General features: G+C 35.1%; 1 protein-coding gene across 2 annotated transcripts in view; it reads left to right on the top strand.

Annotated features, from left to right (window-relative positions):
* LOC124175333 (gamma-aminobutyric acid type B receptor subunit 2) overlaps positions 1-16,189 on the top strand; it is a 183,548-nt gene extending 167,359 nt beyond the window's left edge. Inside the window, exons 12-19 of one of the 2 annotated variants that reach the window (XM_046555455.1) lie at positions 141-365; positions 1,218-1,400; positions 3,034-3,133; positions 3,599-3,637; positions 7,326-7,449; positions 8,721-9,172; positions 11,502-11,939; positions 12,815-16,189. In XM_046555455.1, coding sequence (XP_046411411.1) covers positions 141-365; positions 1,218-1,400; positions 3,034-3,133; positions 3,599-3,637; positions 7,326-7,449; positions 8,721-9,172; positions 11,502-11,939; positions 12,815-13,245 — 1,992 coding nt within the window. In that variant the 3' untranslated portion in view covers positions 13,246-16,189. The remainder of the gene's footprint in view (positions 1-140; positions 366-1,217; positions 1,401-3,033; positions 3,134-3,598; positions 3,638-7,325; positions 7,450-8,720; positions 9,173-11,501; positions 11,940-12,814) is intronic. The other variant, XM_046555456.1, reaches the window with a different exon arrangement.
* The last annotated feature ends 2,191 nt before the right edge of the window (positions 16,190-18,380 follow it).

The raw sequence follows: 18,380 nt of genomic DNA, 5'->3' as shown, positions 1-18,380 counted from the left end.
CGCTCTGGGTAGTAGCGATAAAGTATCTGGAATCACGCAAGGATTCGGCGAACAAGGTCAAGGATATTCTAGCAACCACTTTCCGCCCCTGAATCTAAATGTGCAAAATTTATTCTTCATTAGACGGTTTCGTTGCACAGATATTCGGGGCTTTCCTTGCCTGGGAAACTCGGCACGTCAGCATCCCGGCGTTAAACGACAGTAAATACGTTGGTATGAGTGTTTACAACGTTGTTATAATGTGCGTTACCGGAGCGGCGATAAGTTTCGTCCTTGCCGACAAGCAGGACGCCATGTTCATAATCCTCGCCGTTTTCATCATCTTCTGCAGCACGACGACTCTCTGCCTCGTCTTCGTGCCGAAGGTAATTTTAATCTGTTAAGGGGATATACAGAGTGAATTCCTAACGACTGCGCGCTCCGTCGTCTGCTGAAATTCAACGCGCATGCGCTACAATCCGAGAGCAACTGTCTGCCAGGGCGACCAACTGTCATAAATTTATACAATCCATATTTTTGAGGTTAGAGTAAAAATACAAGTTGCAGGTGTAAAGTACCAGTGAAAAACTATTTGCAGTTTCTTACGAACATTTCGCAGAACGAATTCATAGTCTGTCGAAACTTTATTTTTCGTTGATAATATTGTAAGCTTCGATTTTTTCTGACCAAGTGAAGTCAGAGGTGAGAATCTGACCATTTTCCAGAAAGCCACATATTTTTCAGAACTTCATTTTGCATCTCGCATTGAAAATAATCCGAGTTTTGATGCTTGCGCGTATTTTTTTGACGATATCGCGTTTTCATTGAAATTGAAACAGTTTTTCCTTTTGAATGCGGCTGAAAAAGTTATAATCTATCTGTAAAAAATATTTTCAAGTATGTAACCGTAAACTAGAATTGTGGAAACTTTAGAAAAATTTTCAGAATTATTTAGGTTTTCACATAAATCTATCGTAATCAAATTTCTGCGTAAAAATTGAAAAATTTTTCACAAAATTCCGAACATCTGCTAGGATTGAAAATAAATCTATCGGAGAGTTTCAAATTGGTAGCTGTCTCAGTCTGTTTCACCTCGAGACTGAAATACGAGGAAAGTCCCACGCGGCTCACGTGACCCACAGTATTGAACCACTTTGAGGTTTCCCGCAGCTAATTCCGTCTGATGTGCTAGCGATCCTCATTACTGTATGAAAATAGGGTAAATTATCCAATTACAGTTGATAGAGTTGCGCAGAAATCCGCAAGGGTCTAGTGACAAGAAATTTAGGCCAACGTTGAGACCGACTTCGAAAACTAGAAGGGACTCGTCGGTGACTGAGCTCGAGGAAAGGTTAAAAGAAGCCAAATCGACGAATCAAAAATTCAGGAAACAGCTGCTGGATAAGGAATCAGAATTGCAGGTGAGGCTCACATTCAAGATTCGTTAATTGTTGCGGTACTTTTGTAATTTTGCAGCTTGCTCATTGGATACATGGATTTTTTTCATTCATCATCACTTCAAAACCTTGGCATGAATTCAAGTATAGGTGTAAATTGTTTCCGAGTAAAGGTCGCGGTATGTTGGGTTGCCTACCACTCGGGAGAAAAAATATCGGTAATACATCTTACTGAATTATCGATAAGTATCACATTTAAATCCCTCGCGAGTCAGCTGGAACTGCCCGTGTTGCCAAGTTGTGTGAATTTAGCCAAGCATATGTTTCATTGTTTATAACCTATGCTGAAGTGTTCAGTGATCGCGTTCGGAATCGAAGTTGAAGCGATTATACGAATTGACTTGACTAAAGTGATAATGACTCGGAAGATCTGTTTTACCGATATTTGTTCCCCTCAGTAGTAGGCAATCTGACATACCCTTCATTAATTTCTATTATAGCCGTTAACAAAACTAATTCAAGTATTTTGAAATTTTGTTCCCAAGTTCGACGAAAACCGGACTTTATACTCGGCTATGGTTCTGATGTTTTTGGTATTCAGAAAATTTTCCTGAAAAGGCAAATGCGATCTATATGAAAATTTCATCGACAAGTTCGTTATCCTCAGATTTTTAAATAAAAATCCTTTCCACTACAACGCTGTATAAAAAATATCGAAATCGCGATGCACCGTTTTCTTCGAACTTTGAAACACTATAACTCAGCCAATAATCATCGGTCAAGCAAATTCGAAAAGCCTGGATTTGTGAAAAATCGGTTTACGCTTAACTATATTTCCACTGCGCCAATTTCTCGCAAATGATTCGATCACAATTGTATTGGTACAACTGTCATTTTTTCTTCTCAAAACTAGGCAACTTTCGTCTGAAGTTCTTTTCTAAAAAATCATTAGTTTGATAGGTGTTTCTAATGAATCAATTAACGGTGTGATGTTTGGCTGAAAATCGTGACGTTTTATTGATTTTATTCCAAGATAATCTCAATTTGAGTATTTATCAAATTAACGTATCTGTAAGCTACAAAAATCTCTTTAAGTAAACAAAAATAACAAACACTGGTGTCATAAAAAAAAGTTTAATAGATATCAAGGCTTAATTTCAAATTGTTTAAAAATTTTTCAAAATCTAGTAGATTCGCTCGAGAAGACTATTTTGTACAAAGTCATTAAAATAAATTTTCTTTCTTCCCAGTAATGTTTTTAATACTTCCAATCGGTCCATTGTTGGAAAATTAAATATTAATCGATGTCGAAATGATTACAACTGAAAATTGTTTTTAGCGAATTTGTAAGAAATAAAAGTTTTGCGAATAAAATCGAACGCGTTTAATAAATTTATAAATACTTTGAATGAATTTAAAAGAAAGCATCGATATGAAAGCTCGTGTTTACAATCACGGTATTTTATATTTTATCGTTTTCAATGAGATTTTCGTAACATAAAAACACAATAGTTTGATAAATACTCAACGTACGACTATCGCGTAATAAAATTCATACAAAGTTATTGATTTTCGACCCTCCAGCCTCCTTATTAAAAAAGAACACTCTTCAAATGCGACGGCAAATAATTTCCTGACATTTCTCAAATCGTCACAGATGTTCGTTCGACGATTGGGTAATAACGGCGTTCCCGATACCCAGGAAGTAATGGACAGGTTGACAGTCCCAAGGCCAGAGTCGATTATTAAAAAAGAAGGTAAGTCGTTTTTCATTCATTCGCGAGATCATTCTGCCAATTATAATAAATCAACGCTGCTGCCACGTGACGAGAAAGGTTCATTTCCACTCGAAGATTCATAATTTCATATCAAGACGCTTAAATAAAATAATATGTGCAAATATCTTCACAGTCGATTAATGAACAGAGAATTAGCGATATAAAATATCGCGTAACGGTTCCAACAATTTCCTAGAATAAATGTCAAGGCTTTGAAAGAATAAAACTCGAGAAAACTCGCAGGCGTTTTTGAAAGTATGAAACGAGTGCTGAATTGAACATTTTGACTTAACGAAAAACTTATGTAACAAGATTACTGTGCGGTATTTACAGCATCTGTTATACCTTGTAATACGAGACCGATTCGGATTACGAAATATATAAAATTCGTAATGTAGGAACGAGAATTCTCTGTTCAAACTCTTACACTTGTACATATGTTAGAGCTCACTGTGCAGGGGCATGGAGCAAATGATTACAAAGGTTAGTTAATCCAACTCGAACAGTACGTTGGCAAAAAATCCCCTCCCAAAAATATTCCAATCACGTTTTGCATGGCACAAGTAAGTGCTTTAGTTGCAGAAATATACCTACTTGCGCCTACCTTTAAAAATACGTTTTTCAATGCTTGGTAAATTTAGTGTAAAGTCCTCAAGTAGCTCCCGGTAAGGAAATTATAATGTCCTTTGTAACATAGCATTGAAAACGCTTCATGTGTCGATTGTTGAAAGGTTTTTTGCATTTTTGTTTTTATTTTGTTGCTTTTACTACGATTAGTGGCTATTGCTGAAAACAACAAGCTTAGATTGTGTTTTTATAAATGTAATCACGTAAAACATCTGGTGTTGTTATCGGGGGATCAATTTTTGCCATACTGAAAAATTATTTCTTACAGTTTAAACACACTCTGGTTATCTCTGATTTTATCCTGATGACATATATATGTATATATTATTATATATACAGTCTTGATATAAATACTTTAAAGAACGTCTTTGCAGGTGTTTTTAGGTTTTTAATGAAGAAATTCAAATTAATGATTGAAATTATTTTCGAAAGTCAATTGACACGGCTCATAGACGATAGAAGTATTTCAGAGATTCGATGTTAGGAAAATATAACAGACTTTTGGAAAAAAGTTGTAAGACTGTGAAAAAAAATTTGCCGCTTTTTTGAAAATCATTTTGAGAAATTCTGCGCCAATGCATAAAACATTGTTTTTTATTTTATATCTCCATAAAATCTATGAGTCTTTAAATTACGTGAAAACAGTGAAAATTTGAAACTTTGCAAAATTATTTTATGAAAAGTAGTCGGATAAATTTGTCGAGAAGATACTGATGTTTTTAAAAATCCGAAAACATTTTCAAGGTGTAGTAACGTTTACCTGGCCTCGGAAGGCAAAAAAAAAATTCATTCGTTATTGAATTTGCAGATTCCATTTATCAGAATTAAAAAAAAAAAAAAAAAAAACTAAAGAGACAAAATTATTCAATAATCTCTGAAATAAAATGAATTCTGTTTTCAAATAAATTTTCCACGAATCATCACGGAATCCGATATTCTCTACGAAGTATTTTTAATTTTATCGGAAACAGTGTAAAATAAATTTTGAATCGTTTATCTTGCCCAAAACTTAAAAATTTCACTTCATAATCTTAACTCGTGTTTAATATCCCGTCGGTTGATAAACCGCGGATAAATGGTAATTGCATTTCAGTTTAAAACTGTTTTACGAAGGGTAATGTAATTCAGCAAAGAAGTTGCCGCTTTGCCGGTAAAGATAAACTATAGCCAATTTGAAATTTACGCACTTTTTAATGTCAACTCTTATAATACCAGCGAATTTCCAATAACAATAGGATATTGCAGTATTGTCACACTTGGATAAGACAATTTATCGAAGAATAAATTCATTACAATGGAGTTCAAAAAAGACATTGAAATAATAAAAATATTACAGAAATGATATTAACCATCAAATTGTCATCATTTACAGATCTGGTTGACGCACTCAGCTGTGTTTTTAAACTCGGGTTGGACAAAATTGAAAGTCACGAAAAAGAATATCACAAATTGAAAGTACAATCAAAGATAAATTGTTCAATTGGTTATTTCAAAACATGTTTTTACTTCATGGGATTATTTGTTAAATTAATTATTGTTTCACAAGAAAATTACTTGTGAGCGAAAAGACAGGAAAATTATTTCGCAAAGTTGACATGATTTTTGTACACAATTATCTTATAATCTATGTTTCTCTGGGTAGAATAATCTTTATGCTTTTTTTTTTGGGAAAATCGTACAAATTAAATTTACTCTAACTAGGAAACAGAATTTACAATTTGAATATCAATGAGTTATTTAAATATTGTTGATCTTCAAGAAAATTTAAAAAATTTCTGATTAATGATTTGGTTTTTAACTCAACACCAAAAAATTTTGATTGCTTGAAAAACGTTTTTACGGTTTATCTGATGTCTCGAATAGCAATGATGCAATGAAAACTTGAAAGAATTAATCACACGCTAGAATGCAATATCTGACTTTAAGCGATAGAGTTCTCTGAAAGAGAATCGACTTCATTTCCGTGCTTAAATTGAATACCAACATAGCAAATTGTGTGACGCGGAGATATTTGATAATCTTCATTCTAATCAAAATATTAATTTCCGTACCTATAAACTTCCAACGTTCTGTATAATACTGTATTGATTTCATCGCTGTCTTTCTCTACGTCCTATAAATTCTATTCGAAACGTAAATCGCCTTGTCTGTCTGGAATTTCAGGCTCGGATTCGCACGCTGTGATTCCATAATTGTTATTTTATAACTGAAACAGTACAGGCTGACTTATTCATTTTGCAATTAGGCTTACGATTCAAAGTTCTTTAGCAAATTGAAAAAAAGGAATTGAAAATATTTCGCGTTAGTAGTATGAGCAAGCAATGAAGAATTTCGCCAAGTTTCTGGTTCATTTTGATGAATTTTTTCATCAATTTAGAAAATGTTTAACGTTTTTTTAAGATGTTGCAATTTTTTATATTACTGTTGTACTCAACTTTATGGTTTTTTGTTTAAGTCAAATAATTTGATTGCGAGTTCAAATATTTTTCCAAGCTTGCCTCTCTAGATTTTAAACCATGCCAATCCTGCCCGAGTAATCTAAAAACTTCGCAGTTTTGAAATTACGGTGAATCATTGATTTTGAAAAAACCGAGCGCGACGCAAACCTGTGAAAAATGTATCTGAAAACTTCTTTCAAAATTAAAAAGTTCTCGTAAACTCTGATTATCTCTCGATTATGTAATTTTCATTATTTTCAGGTAATTTGAACCCTTACAGAGGTTTGTTAAAAACTTTTCAGATACCCAACAATTTCAACTAAATTCTAGTCTTTAAAATCTTTCGGAACCATCCGCAAAATATCACGTTATGATTTCTTAAAAAATCAAATGATATTCAAGAAATTTTTCGCCACGAAACTCACCTCGAATTTCGTATCTTTGATTGGTACGCCGAATTAAAGAAATCAGATCGAATAAATAAGTCACCATTCCATAGATATTTGCTCGACAATATTCCGAGGCATTTGTCCATCGGAGCGAAATTAGTTTATTATAACCTGACTTCACGTAGCTAATTTTTTTTATACACTGCATCTTGAAAATGTTGTTAATAATCCAATATGCTATAGGTATGCATAATAATATGTTGATACGTAGCGATTAACAAATAATTCCAGGAGGTATTCATTCACAGATAGGGTGTCTAGCAATTTCAATGATTTCAAACGATTTCAAATGATTTCAAGCAGTTTCAAAAGATTTCATTAAATTTCAAGGAATTTCATACAATTTCATGCGAAAGTGATTTTAAGTGATTTCAAGCGATCCTTAAGCGATTACTATCCGAAGTGGTCTGCGATTTCAACAAATGAATACCCCCTCGAAAAAATTATTCAAAATTTCACACGGGGAAAATGTCAAATGATTTGAAAGAGTAAAATTGAGCTCCCTAGTTCGATCCCATACAGTATAGCAATAACAACATACCTGTAACAACCTTCGTTATGAACCCTTACGTAGAATCGTTTGCATAGCCGAAAATACATTTTAGTATTCTGCAAACTCTAAAAAGCGTGAACGGGAAACAGAATTTTCTGTTACAGGTCCATCGATCGCAACAGAGACGACGGACATTTCGATGTCCATGTGCAGTCTTAATTCGACAACCGTGTCCCAACCCGAAGGGGAATACGCCAATTTACCCGGTGGAGACACAAATTCTGCAAGGTAGGTCTTGACGGCATGATTACCTGACTCTTTCAAAGTGTAGATTTTTCTTTCCCCCAATCAAGTTTCAAAATTTCCTTACAAAACGGCAAGATCACTTTTGCGGCGACAACTTTCTTGTCAGATTAAAAGCTGATCTGAAATCTGATGTTTGAGACCCGATTAAAAGCGTTCGATTAAAACTCATGTCCGATGTCTTTTTAATCCATAATTGGTTTCTGTACGATGGAGCAAAAAAATAAGACGTCGTCGGGGAAACGTCAGATTTTTTGTTTGATTTAAGAAATGAAAATTCGATAAGTTTCGTGATATTTCGATTCATGCGCCTATCAATCTTGACACTTGTAAATGGTCTCAATTTAGTTCCGGTCAGTAAAAATCTTACGAATTTGACTCTCACGTTTCAGGTGGAAAAATTTTTTTATACACATTTTCCAACGTGAAATTACGCCTCAGAATGTTTTTTTAGGCACATTTCTATGGTAAACGGAAGAATAGAAAATAGTTGAAACTTTAAATGTTCGTTTTCAGACAAACTATTCGAAAGACTGGAGTTTGAACCTAAAATGTCCGTAATAATGGGAGATTTTCGAATGTAATCGTGAAATTACTTCACTCATTTCTAATCATTTCAATCACCGATCAACATCAAATTTTGTAATGGAATCCAAAATTTTGACTTCCGTTATCATTAACGATGGTTCAAAATTATACATTCGTCTTTTGTCATTACAGCCAAATAAAACGTAAGGTATTGTATAATTAGGTCAAAATAAGTTACAAAATGAAATACAAAGTACACTTTTACTTTGTCCTGTTTACAGAATAAAATACAAATCCCACGTGTATTTTACCAAAATAACAAAATATCATACGAATTACACGTTTATTTCGTCCTATAACAACCAAACACAGTTATAATTTGTAGTTTGAACTTGATTAATTACAATTTGTAATAGGCGCTACCCAATACTGGCTGAAAATTCTTGGCCTCGACTAACCGCCAGATATTAGTGGTTAAAAACCGGAGATTGGGAGTTGAGAAAAAATGTTGAAAATAAATCAACAAGAGCAGTTTCGCATGGCGGGAAAAAATTGTGGAAAAAAAAAAAAAAAAAAAATAGAAATAGATATAAAAAGAAAAAAATAAAAGTGAAGTAGCTGAGGTGAATCCACCCCGCGTAAAATACCGGTTTGAGATTGGGCGGCCTAATTTCCGGCTCTCGTAATCGACCGTCAATCCTGAGATAGTCGAGCGTTTGAAATTCCAGGAAAAAGACGTCCTTCTCCAAGCTGCCGACGATCGCTATCGACAGCGAGAGGATCCCCCTCGTATCGTCGACAACATCGGCGACAGTCTTACACTCGGCGATGAAACAGCCAAGCGATTCAACCCTACGCCGCAAGACTCGCCTGAGCGAGTGCAGAGAGAGCGAACCACTGCTCCAAGAAAGTCAGGACCCAAAGCCGGAAGCTGGTGTTGAGTTCGTTCCGGAAGTCGCCGATGAGGGGGAGAGGGTCATCCTCGAGGAAACTGACATCCCAAGGAACGGCAGACCACCCAGGATCAAGGAAATCATCGAGGAGTCAAGGCCCAGGCTCCCAACGCCGCCGCCCGCGTCGAAGAACGTTTCCTTCGGCGAACCGCAGGAGCAGAATTACCTCGAGCAGGCGATCCTTCCGCCCCCATCGCAGTTCGTCCCGAAACAAACAAGGCCGACGGGTGAGAATCGAATACGAAATTACAAGGGGTTGACGATACAAGGGGTGTTTCACTGAGAAACAAGTCGCACCGTGATCACAATATTTCGTGATTGCTTACGTTTTATGGAGTGATTACCAGAGATTACTTGACGAATAATTTCACTTTTACACATTTCGTGATTGCTTACGTGTCGTGAAGTGATTGCCAAAGATTACTTGACAGATAACTTTGCTTTTACACATTTCGTGATTACTTACGTCTCGTGGAGTGATTTCCGAACATTACTTGACAAATAATTTTGCTTTTACATATTTCGTGATTACTTACGTCTCGTGGAGTGATTGCCAAAGATTACTTGACAGATAACTTTGCTTTTACATATTTCGTGATTACTTGCGTCTCGTGGAGTGATTGCCAAAGATTACTTGACAAATAATTTTGCTTTTACATATTTTGTGATTGCTCACGTGTCGTGGAGTGATTGCCAAAGATTACTTGACAATTAATTTTACTTTCACATATTTCGTGATTACTTACGTCTCGTAGATTGGCTGCCAGTGATTACTTGACAGATAATTTTACTTTTGCATGCATATTTCATGATTACTTACGTCTCATAAAGTGATTGCCAGAGATTACTTGACAGATAATTTTGCTTTTACATATTTCGTGATTACTTACGTCTTATAGGGTGATGACCAGAGATTAGTTGACAAATAATTTTACTTTTACTAACAAGGAAGGTATCCCAGGTCGATCTCTACGATTTCATTTCTTTTTTAACAAATTATATTAGACTAAAAACTAAGCGACACGTATTTTTTTTTATCTGTTGTTAAACACTTTAAGGGGGTGAAACTACGGCCCAAAGTAGAGCATGCCAAGGGGCGTTTAAACCCTTTTTTTTAATTGAGAAAGTCATGTTTCTCATTTCACCTTATGAGAAAACTTTTCCAGTTGAATTGGTTTGAAAATATTATGTTCTTGTGGGTGATATGCCCCTTGACATATCTTACTTTGGAGGGTGGTTTCCCCCCCTTACAGTGTTTAATGGCAGATAACAAAAAATACGTGTCGTTTAGTTTCTAGTCTACTAGAACATATTGTAAAAGAAATGAAATCGCAGAGATCGACCTGGACTACTTACCTTGTAAGTGATTTCTCACTATTTCTAAGATTTCATTTGATTTCTCATGGTTTCTAAGATATCATATGATTTACTGAGATTATGAAGAGATTTTTGTAATTCTAAATGAATTCTCATAACCACCAATCATAAATAATGCAGAATTTTATTTTAAATATTAGTGATTTCAGTGTGGTTTCCGCGATTATGAAATCACACCTTCAGGGTTCACGTCTCCATCATAGAAATCCAGGCGGCGTACGATTATCGTGAAATTATTTCGAGACCCCCAGATCCCCTGAAATCCTTTGAAATCTCACGGGATATTTGGAAACCTTTGTAAGGTATTAAAAAATCCTTTGAAATTCTGAAGTGAAAATTCAGAAAAACCCCGTAAAATTGATTAGTAGCTCTAAAAACTTTGAAATATTTAAAACGCTGTGAAATTTTCCCTTTTCGAAACCCTACAATAGCATTTGAAATCTTTCGAAACTTGAAAATTTGTGCAATCCTATGAAATCTATCAAAATTCTGTGAAATCCTACAGAATCTCGAGAAACTTTGCGAGATCGTTTGATATCAACGAAATCTAATCGAATCTCTTGAAATCCCCTAAGATCTCCAAAAATTTGTCAAGCTCTGTCAAATTTTTTAAAATCCTTCAAAATCTCTCGGAAAATCTCGAAATCTCTCGGATCCACTTGCAATACCATAAAATCTTGTGGTATTTTATGAAATTATTCGCAATCTCTCAAATATCCTCAAGTCCCTGAAATGGTGAAAATTATCTGAAATCCCGCAAATTCGTTTGAAATTTTGCGTAATCCTATTAGATCTGAGAATTTATAAGAAAATTTTCGGTACGATTCTGAAAATTGGTGTGAATTTTGGCATTTTGATCACAATAATCGTAGAGAATTTCAATACAATTCTATAGGGATTATAAAAAAAAATGAGAAAATTACGTATTACGAAAAAAAAAAAAAAAAATATATACTAACCTATAAATAAATATAATTCCAGGAAATATGAATATTATCCGGGACGCACAATTAAGGGGAAAATGCAAATTTTTTTGAAAAACTTTGAACTTGATTTGACTCATGGATTCCTGTGAAATCCTGAATTTAGAAAGAGTCATAAAATTTCAACGAATCTTCTCGAAAATATTTAGCATTTTGGAGTGTTCCAGTGAGATTTTCAGCTAACAATGTTCACCAGAGGAATTTTTCCGGTCAGGTTCCGTCACCGCGTCGTCTCATCAGTCGTCGTTGCGCCGGCGAGCCTCGGTAAAAAATAACGGGATCGGGCATCACCACGAGCTTTTTGAAAAGCGGCGGACGAGCGTCCCGGCGAACTCCATCAGCTACATATCGACGGAGAATATACGGTGCGCCGACGTCAGGACGATAGAGGAAAGCCTCGAGGGGCAGTTCAACAAGGCCTACATAATCGGGGAGTGCGGCCATCTTCGGCCGATTGGTGGCGCTGCCGGACTCAGGTGCGAACGACATGGTGGCAGAGGCCACAGCCATGCCGTACTGAACGGTGGCGCCCTCGACACGCCGACGCCGAGGAGACACCGGAAGCTCTGCGACAGCCACAACGCAAGCTCGCCAAACGTCCCCACCACCGTCAACGCAAGCTCTTCCGACACGGGTGAGTGAGCGCATGTTTTTGCTCAATGTAAACGGAAGAACACTCGATGCCTCGATATAAGACCCTAATTCGACAACCTAATTGATCAACTGATTTCTACGATTTATTTGCCAATCGATATAGCTCTTTTTAGATTAAAGCTGATCTAAGTGGTGGTTGCTGAATTATTTAAATTACAAAATCAAAAAAGAAAGAAATAAGGTTTCATTTGTCAATGTTTTTCAAGCTTGAAACGCATCCGAACGGCAAATTCTCGAGCTGGTCTATCACGGTCGGTCGAATTACCCACGTATTAAAAAATATACGTTTTCCAATACGTGCTTGGAAAGTTGGATTTTTTAATGATGTGGAGCGTGCGTAAAGCACCCTATTCCTGAACAGTGCGGTAAAACAACAAAAGTGCATGCGCTAAGCTGAAATTTTCAGTCTCACAAACTAGGGCTTTTTGAGTTCGACCTGAAGTTTGCATTTTTAGGTTTGCGCGTTTCAAGAAGCTGAACTTGTGCCTCTAAATCTCTTGATTGCCCTTGATCTAATTTTTAGAAATTGTTATTCTTCATTCATTTGCTTCTTAAAAGAAACTTCGATTTACAGATGTTGGAAAAAATAGCGCGTGTTACGCGGACGGTTGTGCGATATCTGACTCGTGTGTTTATAATAGTCGTGGTAACCACTCGTTGGAAATCACCCAGTTTCTGCACATGTAACACAATATACCGTTTTCTAACTTAGTGCGGAAAATTCGATTTTGCGTACTCAAATCACAGCGATAAATAGTACATTCCCGCACTAGTGCGCAAATCGAATTTTGCGCACTCGGTGAGGAAAGATATGCACAGGTCTAAATGTCTCGGTCAACTTGTTGGGGTTCGCAGAAAAGTACGAAGAGTCGCTGTCGAACATAATCCAGCGATCGGTGTCGGAGAAGTCTCGGGAGAAGTGCGTTCGGGCCCGAGGGCTGCCAAATTCGGGCATTGGGGAATGTCCGCACCGAGGACCTCGTCGACTCCGGGAATGCCAGCACTCGGAGTCGAAGCTTCGGCAGCAGGCGAAGATGGACTACGTCCAAAGCACGCCGAACGTCGCGACGATACACAACAACAAGTTCGCAAGCGGAAACAGAGGCTCGACGGTCAACGTCTCGAAGATGTACAGTGCTGTGTCTGCCGGCGAGTTGTTGGACGTTGCGATACTGCCAATTTTCCAAAAACTCCTCAGCGAGCGGCACAAAAACACAACGCGTGGCGGCTACGGGGCGAGCTGTCCTAATATATCGATAAAGTGCGACATAGTGGAGTATCTTTAATAAACAGAGTAACTATAATTTGATTAATCTGAGTAACTAACGTTTATCAACAATCATCAGTGTGTCGATTACAGAAGTGTCAACCGATCGTCGAATCTCGTTTCGTGGTGATTCACGACGAGGTTAACGAATTTTTTTTTTTTTTTTTTTCAATTATACGTTATATCTAGGCACACATCTCGGTGTAATTCAAGTCAATTGAAACCTCGTTCGGAACTGGTAAGTCTTGTCAGTTTTTACAAAATATGTAAAATTTACTGCTAACATTACGGAATTTGCTCTGCTGGTAATGGTAAGGTAAGAGAAGCTAAAGAGCCGGGGGAAATTGCAGTGTTCTTCTATACCGATTCGATTTAACATTGGAACCCCATAAGACGGATCGGTAAGCGTAGACCAGTAGAATTATCCCCGGACCCAATCGGACCCAACCAACCGAAGAAAACATTAGCCCGGAGCTGAACGTCTTTATATATCTTCAGTCAACGCTTGCAGTACCGTTTATACTTTGTTTTTCCCTGTTTTCATTCGTTCAAATTTCCCGCCATCTCGTCGAAACCTGCCACGTGCTTTTCGATCGTTAAGGTAGTTGAGCCGTAAAATTCTTTTCGATAGAAAAAGTTCACATTATGGAATATCAAATGTGACCAGTATTTTCTCACGTATGCAAAATTCCATACAGAATTTGTTGAATTCGTCAATCGGAAACCAAGATATCGTAGAAATTTTGATCATTCTAAATATAATGGCAAATCATCAGGTCGATGATACTGAAAAATAAGACAGGTATAGAGCCAAAGCCATATTTCTATGTAGGTAGTTATTCATGCGAATAATTCAGTTCATCGAACCACATTTCATAATTTGGTTATTATCAATGAACCACCAGGCATGCATTTTGTGTCGTGATTTTGGGAAACCCAAAAACTACGGTCCTGCGCAGTTGAGTTACCTTAAAACGCGTTCTAAACTGGCAGAATTCCGGTATAACGATTAATTAATGCATACCGAAAAATACGTTCCCGGTATATCTTCCACTTCGATGGAGGATTAATTCGATAATGCCTTATAGTTAAGGATCGACGAAAAAAAGGGAACTTGGAAACGATATAATGCAAGCAATTTGTTACAGACACATAGGTAGCGTTTTATGTTTTGAAAATATCACAATTGACGAATTTCAACTTAGGACTGCAAAACTTTTAACGAACGAATACAAAATTACTTTTGTGATCACTTTCCATTCCATTTCCTGAGAAAAGAAAAACGATTCTCGAGGTTTATCATCCCTTTATTATAAACTGTGCCATCCTCTTCTTTTCATCGACTGTGTGAATACGTTTCGTCATTTTCCAACTCTTGCAATTAATTATATTTAACAAAGAAGCCTCTTCAATCTTACCACATAAGAATCACTGAATGTTTGATTTTCGTAAAGTTTCCGGTAAATTTTTTTAGTAATGTTATAAAACGTTGAAACTTACAATTTTCATACATTAAAAAACGTTCAACCATCGCATACATTATTTTTTTTTTTTTTATTGACAAGTCATATATATAATAATTTCAAATACCTAAAAACACATCGTACAAAACTTTTTGGGATTCCGATGAAAATCTGTAATAATAAAGTTGCGAGCCCCTATAAAAACTCTCATACGAATCCCTCGCAATAATTTTTGATTTCGGAAAAAGTATCAAGTTTTTCATAAAAATTTTCAAAATAAATTCGTAAGTAGAATTTATACTCGATGGTTGACGGCGATCGTAGTAATTATTCCGGGAAGTTGACTAGTTACATAAACATTAGAAAGAAAAAATAAAAAAAAAAAAAAACTGTTTTAATTACTATAAATAAATGAATAGCGTGTGGCTGTGATCAATCGAAAATACAGCGCTACTTGAACAGACAATGCAAGATCTTATAAAGAACAAACATAAATTATAATAAAATATGCGAGAGAATGATCTCGTTCTAAATATGTTTAATGATGAACAGAAATACTTCAAGCTCATAAGTAAAATTTTCAAATTTTTAATCGGTGGTTACTGTATAGCGGATGATAAATAAATTAGGTTAAATTATCTATTGATCGCGTGAACGAAAATTAAGAAAGAAACATGCGGCAAACAATGAACGTAGGGTAAATAAATTAAATCGAATATATATATATATATATATATGTGACAACTTGATGAGTATTTACATATATGTATATATATATACATATAGGTATATAAGTATAAATGCGCGTGTATCGAACAAATTTGTAAGATATAAAAGTATCCCAGATGTCGGTAATAATTCGGTCGTCATTTAAAACCAGCTAAACGTGCGTTTAAATAAATTCATGTCTCATTCAATTAAATTTTTACTTTCTCGCGTCAAGGTTTTCTCATCTTTTCGAACTTTGAATCAATATTTTCCGACTGTTAAATCGTAAAGTCGTAATCTGGCAAGAAATTGGTTTGACTAAAGCAATATGGCGTCGGAACTAGTAATCAGCTGATCTTTTCAGCCTCAGTTGGAGATAAATCATACACGCATAAAGGGATGGAAAACTTTGCGCAGGTGGATACAACTTTTTTTTTAATCAACCGACTTGACGAAACGTAAAATAAAGGTTAAAAATAAACTACTACAATCAATTATAGCACGATTATATTAGCTTGGCACATTTTTCTAATCACGATAGCATTTTTTGCCATTTTCGATTCCAATGCGCTCAATGACAATTATTTGAAAATTCACTGTCAAGACTATTCCCAATATCGAACATTGAGTTTAGATTTCTTCAATAGAATGCAAAGCAATAATATTGTGAAAAATTTTACATCGCTCTTTGACCTGTTATATTCATCTTTCAGAAAAGTATAAAGGCAACAAACTTTCGGAATTTTGAATGTAGAAATCAATCATTCTCATTATCAATCAATTGCGTCATCATATTAGTTAAACAACCGAAATCCAAATTTCTCGAAATAATTCGTTAATTTTTGTGATTAGCAAAGTTTAAACGTGCCTAATGCGAATCGAATAATTGCCGACATCAAGCAATCAGTACAGTAAGACGTCTATACATATAATACTGTTTAGCGAAAAAAATACATGTATTTGTCGTGAATCCCTATCGGCTACTGTGGACCCCTATTCGAAAGTAGATAGTTGTATAAATGATAACGGTACAGAGAAAAGAAAACAAAATGATATGGTTATAGTGATAAAATTGATGACGATGACGATGATACAAACGATGTCAACACTGATAACAGCAATGTTATAGAAGCTCAGGAAACGAGAAGAAGAGTCGAGTTGTCCCTCAATTTTCGATATACATGCATTCGTGTATCGGTGACATATATTGAATATAGTTAAATGAAACTAAGAGTAAGAGAAAATCAGAAATAATTTGATAAGAAAGAAAGAAAATCTTACGGTTTATAAGCTGATGTCATTGGTGCTGAAGGAGTGAGTTAATGAAAGAAAGCGTGAGAGAGAGAGAGAGAGAGAGAGAGAGAGAGAGAGAGAGAGAGAGAGAGAGAGATAGCGTACGTAATGTTCATGTAATATATCAGGAAAAGAAGCAAAGAGCGACGGGATTAATGACATTTCGTATAGGGTGAATAAATCTGAGTCATACAACGCCAAAGACGAAAATTGACAAAGGGAAAACAGAAACCAAGGTAGAAGAGAGAGAAAAAAAAAAAAAAACAGAGAAAAAAATTGTTGAAACATTATAGATGTATACAGAATCGTTTTTAATTATACTATTAAACTAATATTCAATAAGAAAACAGATATATATATATATATATATATATAAATGAAAATGAAATAAATGAAAGGTAATTGGTACATAAATAGACAAAAAGATCCACGTAATGCGTGAATGATGATTATCATGTAATGAGATATATAGTCGATTATAATAATAATAATGATAGGTGATTAAGTCATCGTTTCCTGTTTCGAAGATCTTGGCGTTGGCAATGCGCGATTTATAGTTAGACATCTTTTATATAATATATTTGAAGAAAAGTATACATATTATACATACACACACATATAGTATATAATGTACACCGTGTAACAGCAACAACAGCAACAGCAACAGCAACAGCAACAGCAACAGAAACAACATCAGTAATAGTAGAATTAATAATAATATTAATAATAGTAATAGTAATAATACTAGTAATAATGATAATAATAATAATAGTATTAATAATAAAATTAATAATAAAATTGGAAATTTTATTAAATGTTAGAGAAATTACATGATATACGTTTATGTATGACAAAATGATTCGTCGTCGCGTCTAGCCACTGTCAATATCTTAAATACTAACTATTTCGTATAATTTTTATAAATTTTAATATTGTTACATCTTCACCATTAATCAATCACATATACGCCTTAAAATGTATATCATTCATTTTCAATGCTTAGACGAATTAAATCATTATACATATAGTATATATATATATAGTGAACCGATATTCGATTTAGCATTATTAACAAGAATTATTCGAAAATTCACAAAATTTAATTCGTTGCCCCTCCGAAATATTATACAATTATACATTACACCAAAAGACGTTAAATCCCTTATACTGCATTACTTTCAAGCAACGAAATATGCATAACATCAGCCAGATAATTTTTTTTTCGCTGTGAAATTACGTTACGATAAAAAAACAATATAAAAATTAAAAATTCAAACGAGCAAACGAAATGAAACACGTGACGGAACCGGATTTTTTCTTTTCTTCTTGAACGTGAATTTACAGCGGAAACGACGTAGCAAAATGGTTCGATAGGTTTACGTAAATAGCATTGACGTATGTTTAATTCAAGGCTTCAAATACCGTGCAACAAACTTGTGAAATACTCAAATAAGACGAACATGTTTTGGTGAAAATTAACTGTTGCATTGTATACAATATACATATACACTATATATATTGTACTTGATTTTGTACAGGTGTATCCATACATTGTTAAACCATATGCGATCGCATCATAATATGTGAATGTTTATAATATGATGTGTTTAATTTGGCAAAAAGGAAATCGATAAGAATATAAATATGGTTAAGAAATATGCCAACTGTCAGTTATTTTTTTTCACCTAAT

Source organism: Neodiprion fabricii, chromosome 2 (assembly GCF_021155785.1).
Source record: "Neodiprion fabricii isolate iyNeoFabr1 chromosome 2, iyNeoFabr1.1, whole genome shotgun sequence".
Classification (NCBI taxonomy): domain Eukaryota; kingdom Metazoa; phylum Arthropoda; class Insecta; order Hymenoptera; family Diprionidae; genus Neodiprion; species Neodiprion fabricii.
The sequence above is the reverse complement of the archived record's forward strand: the minus strand, read 5'-3'. Positions and strand labels throughout refer to the sequence as shown.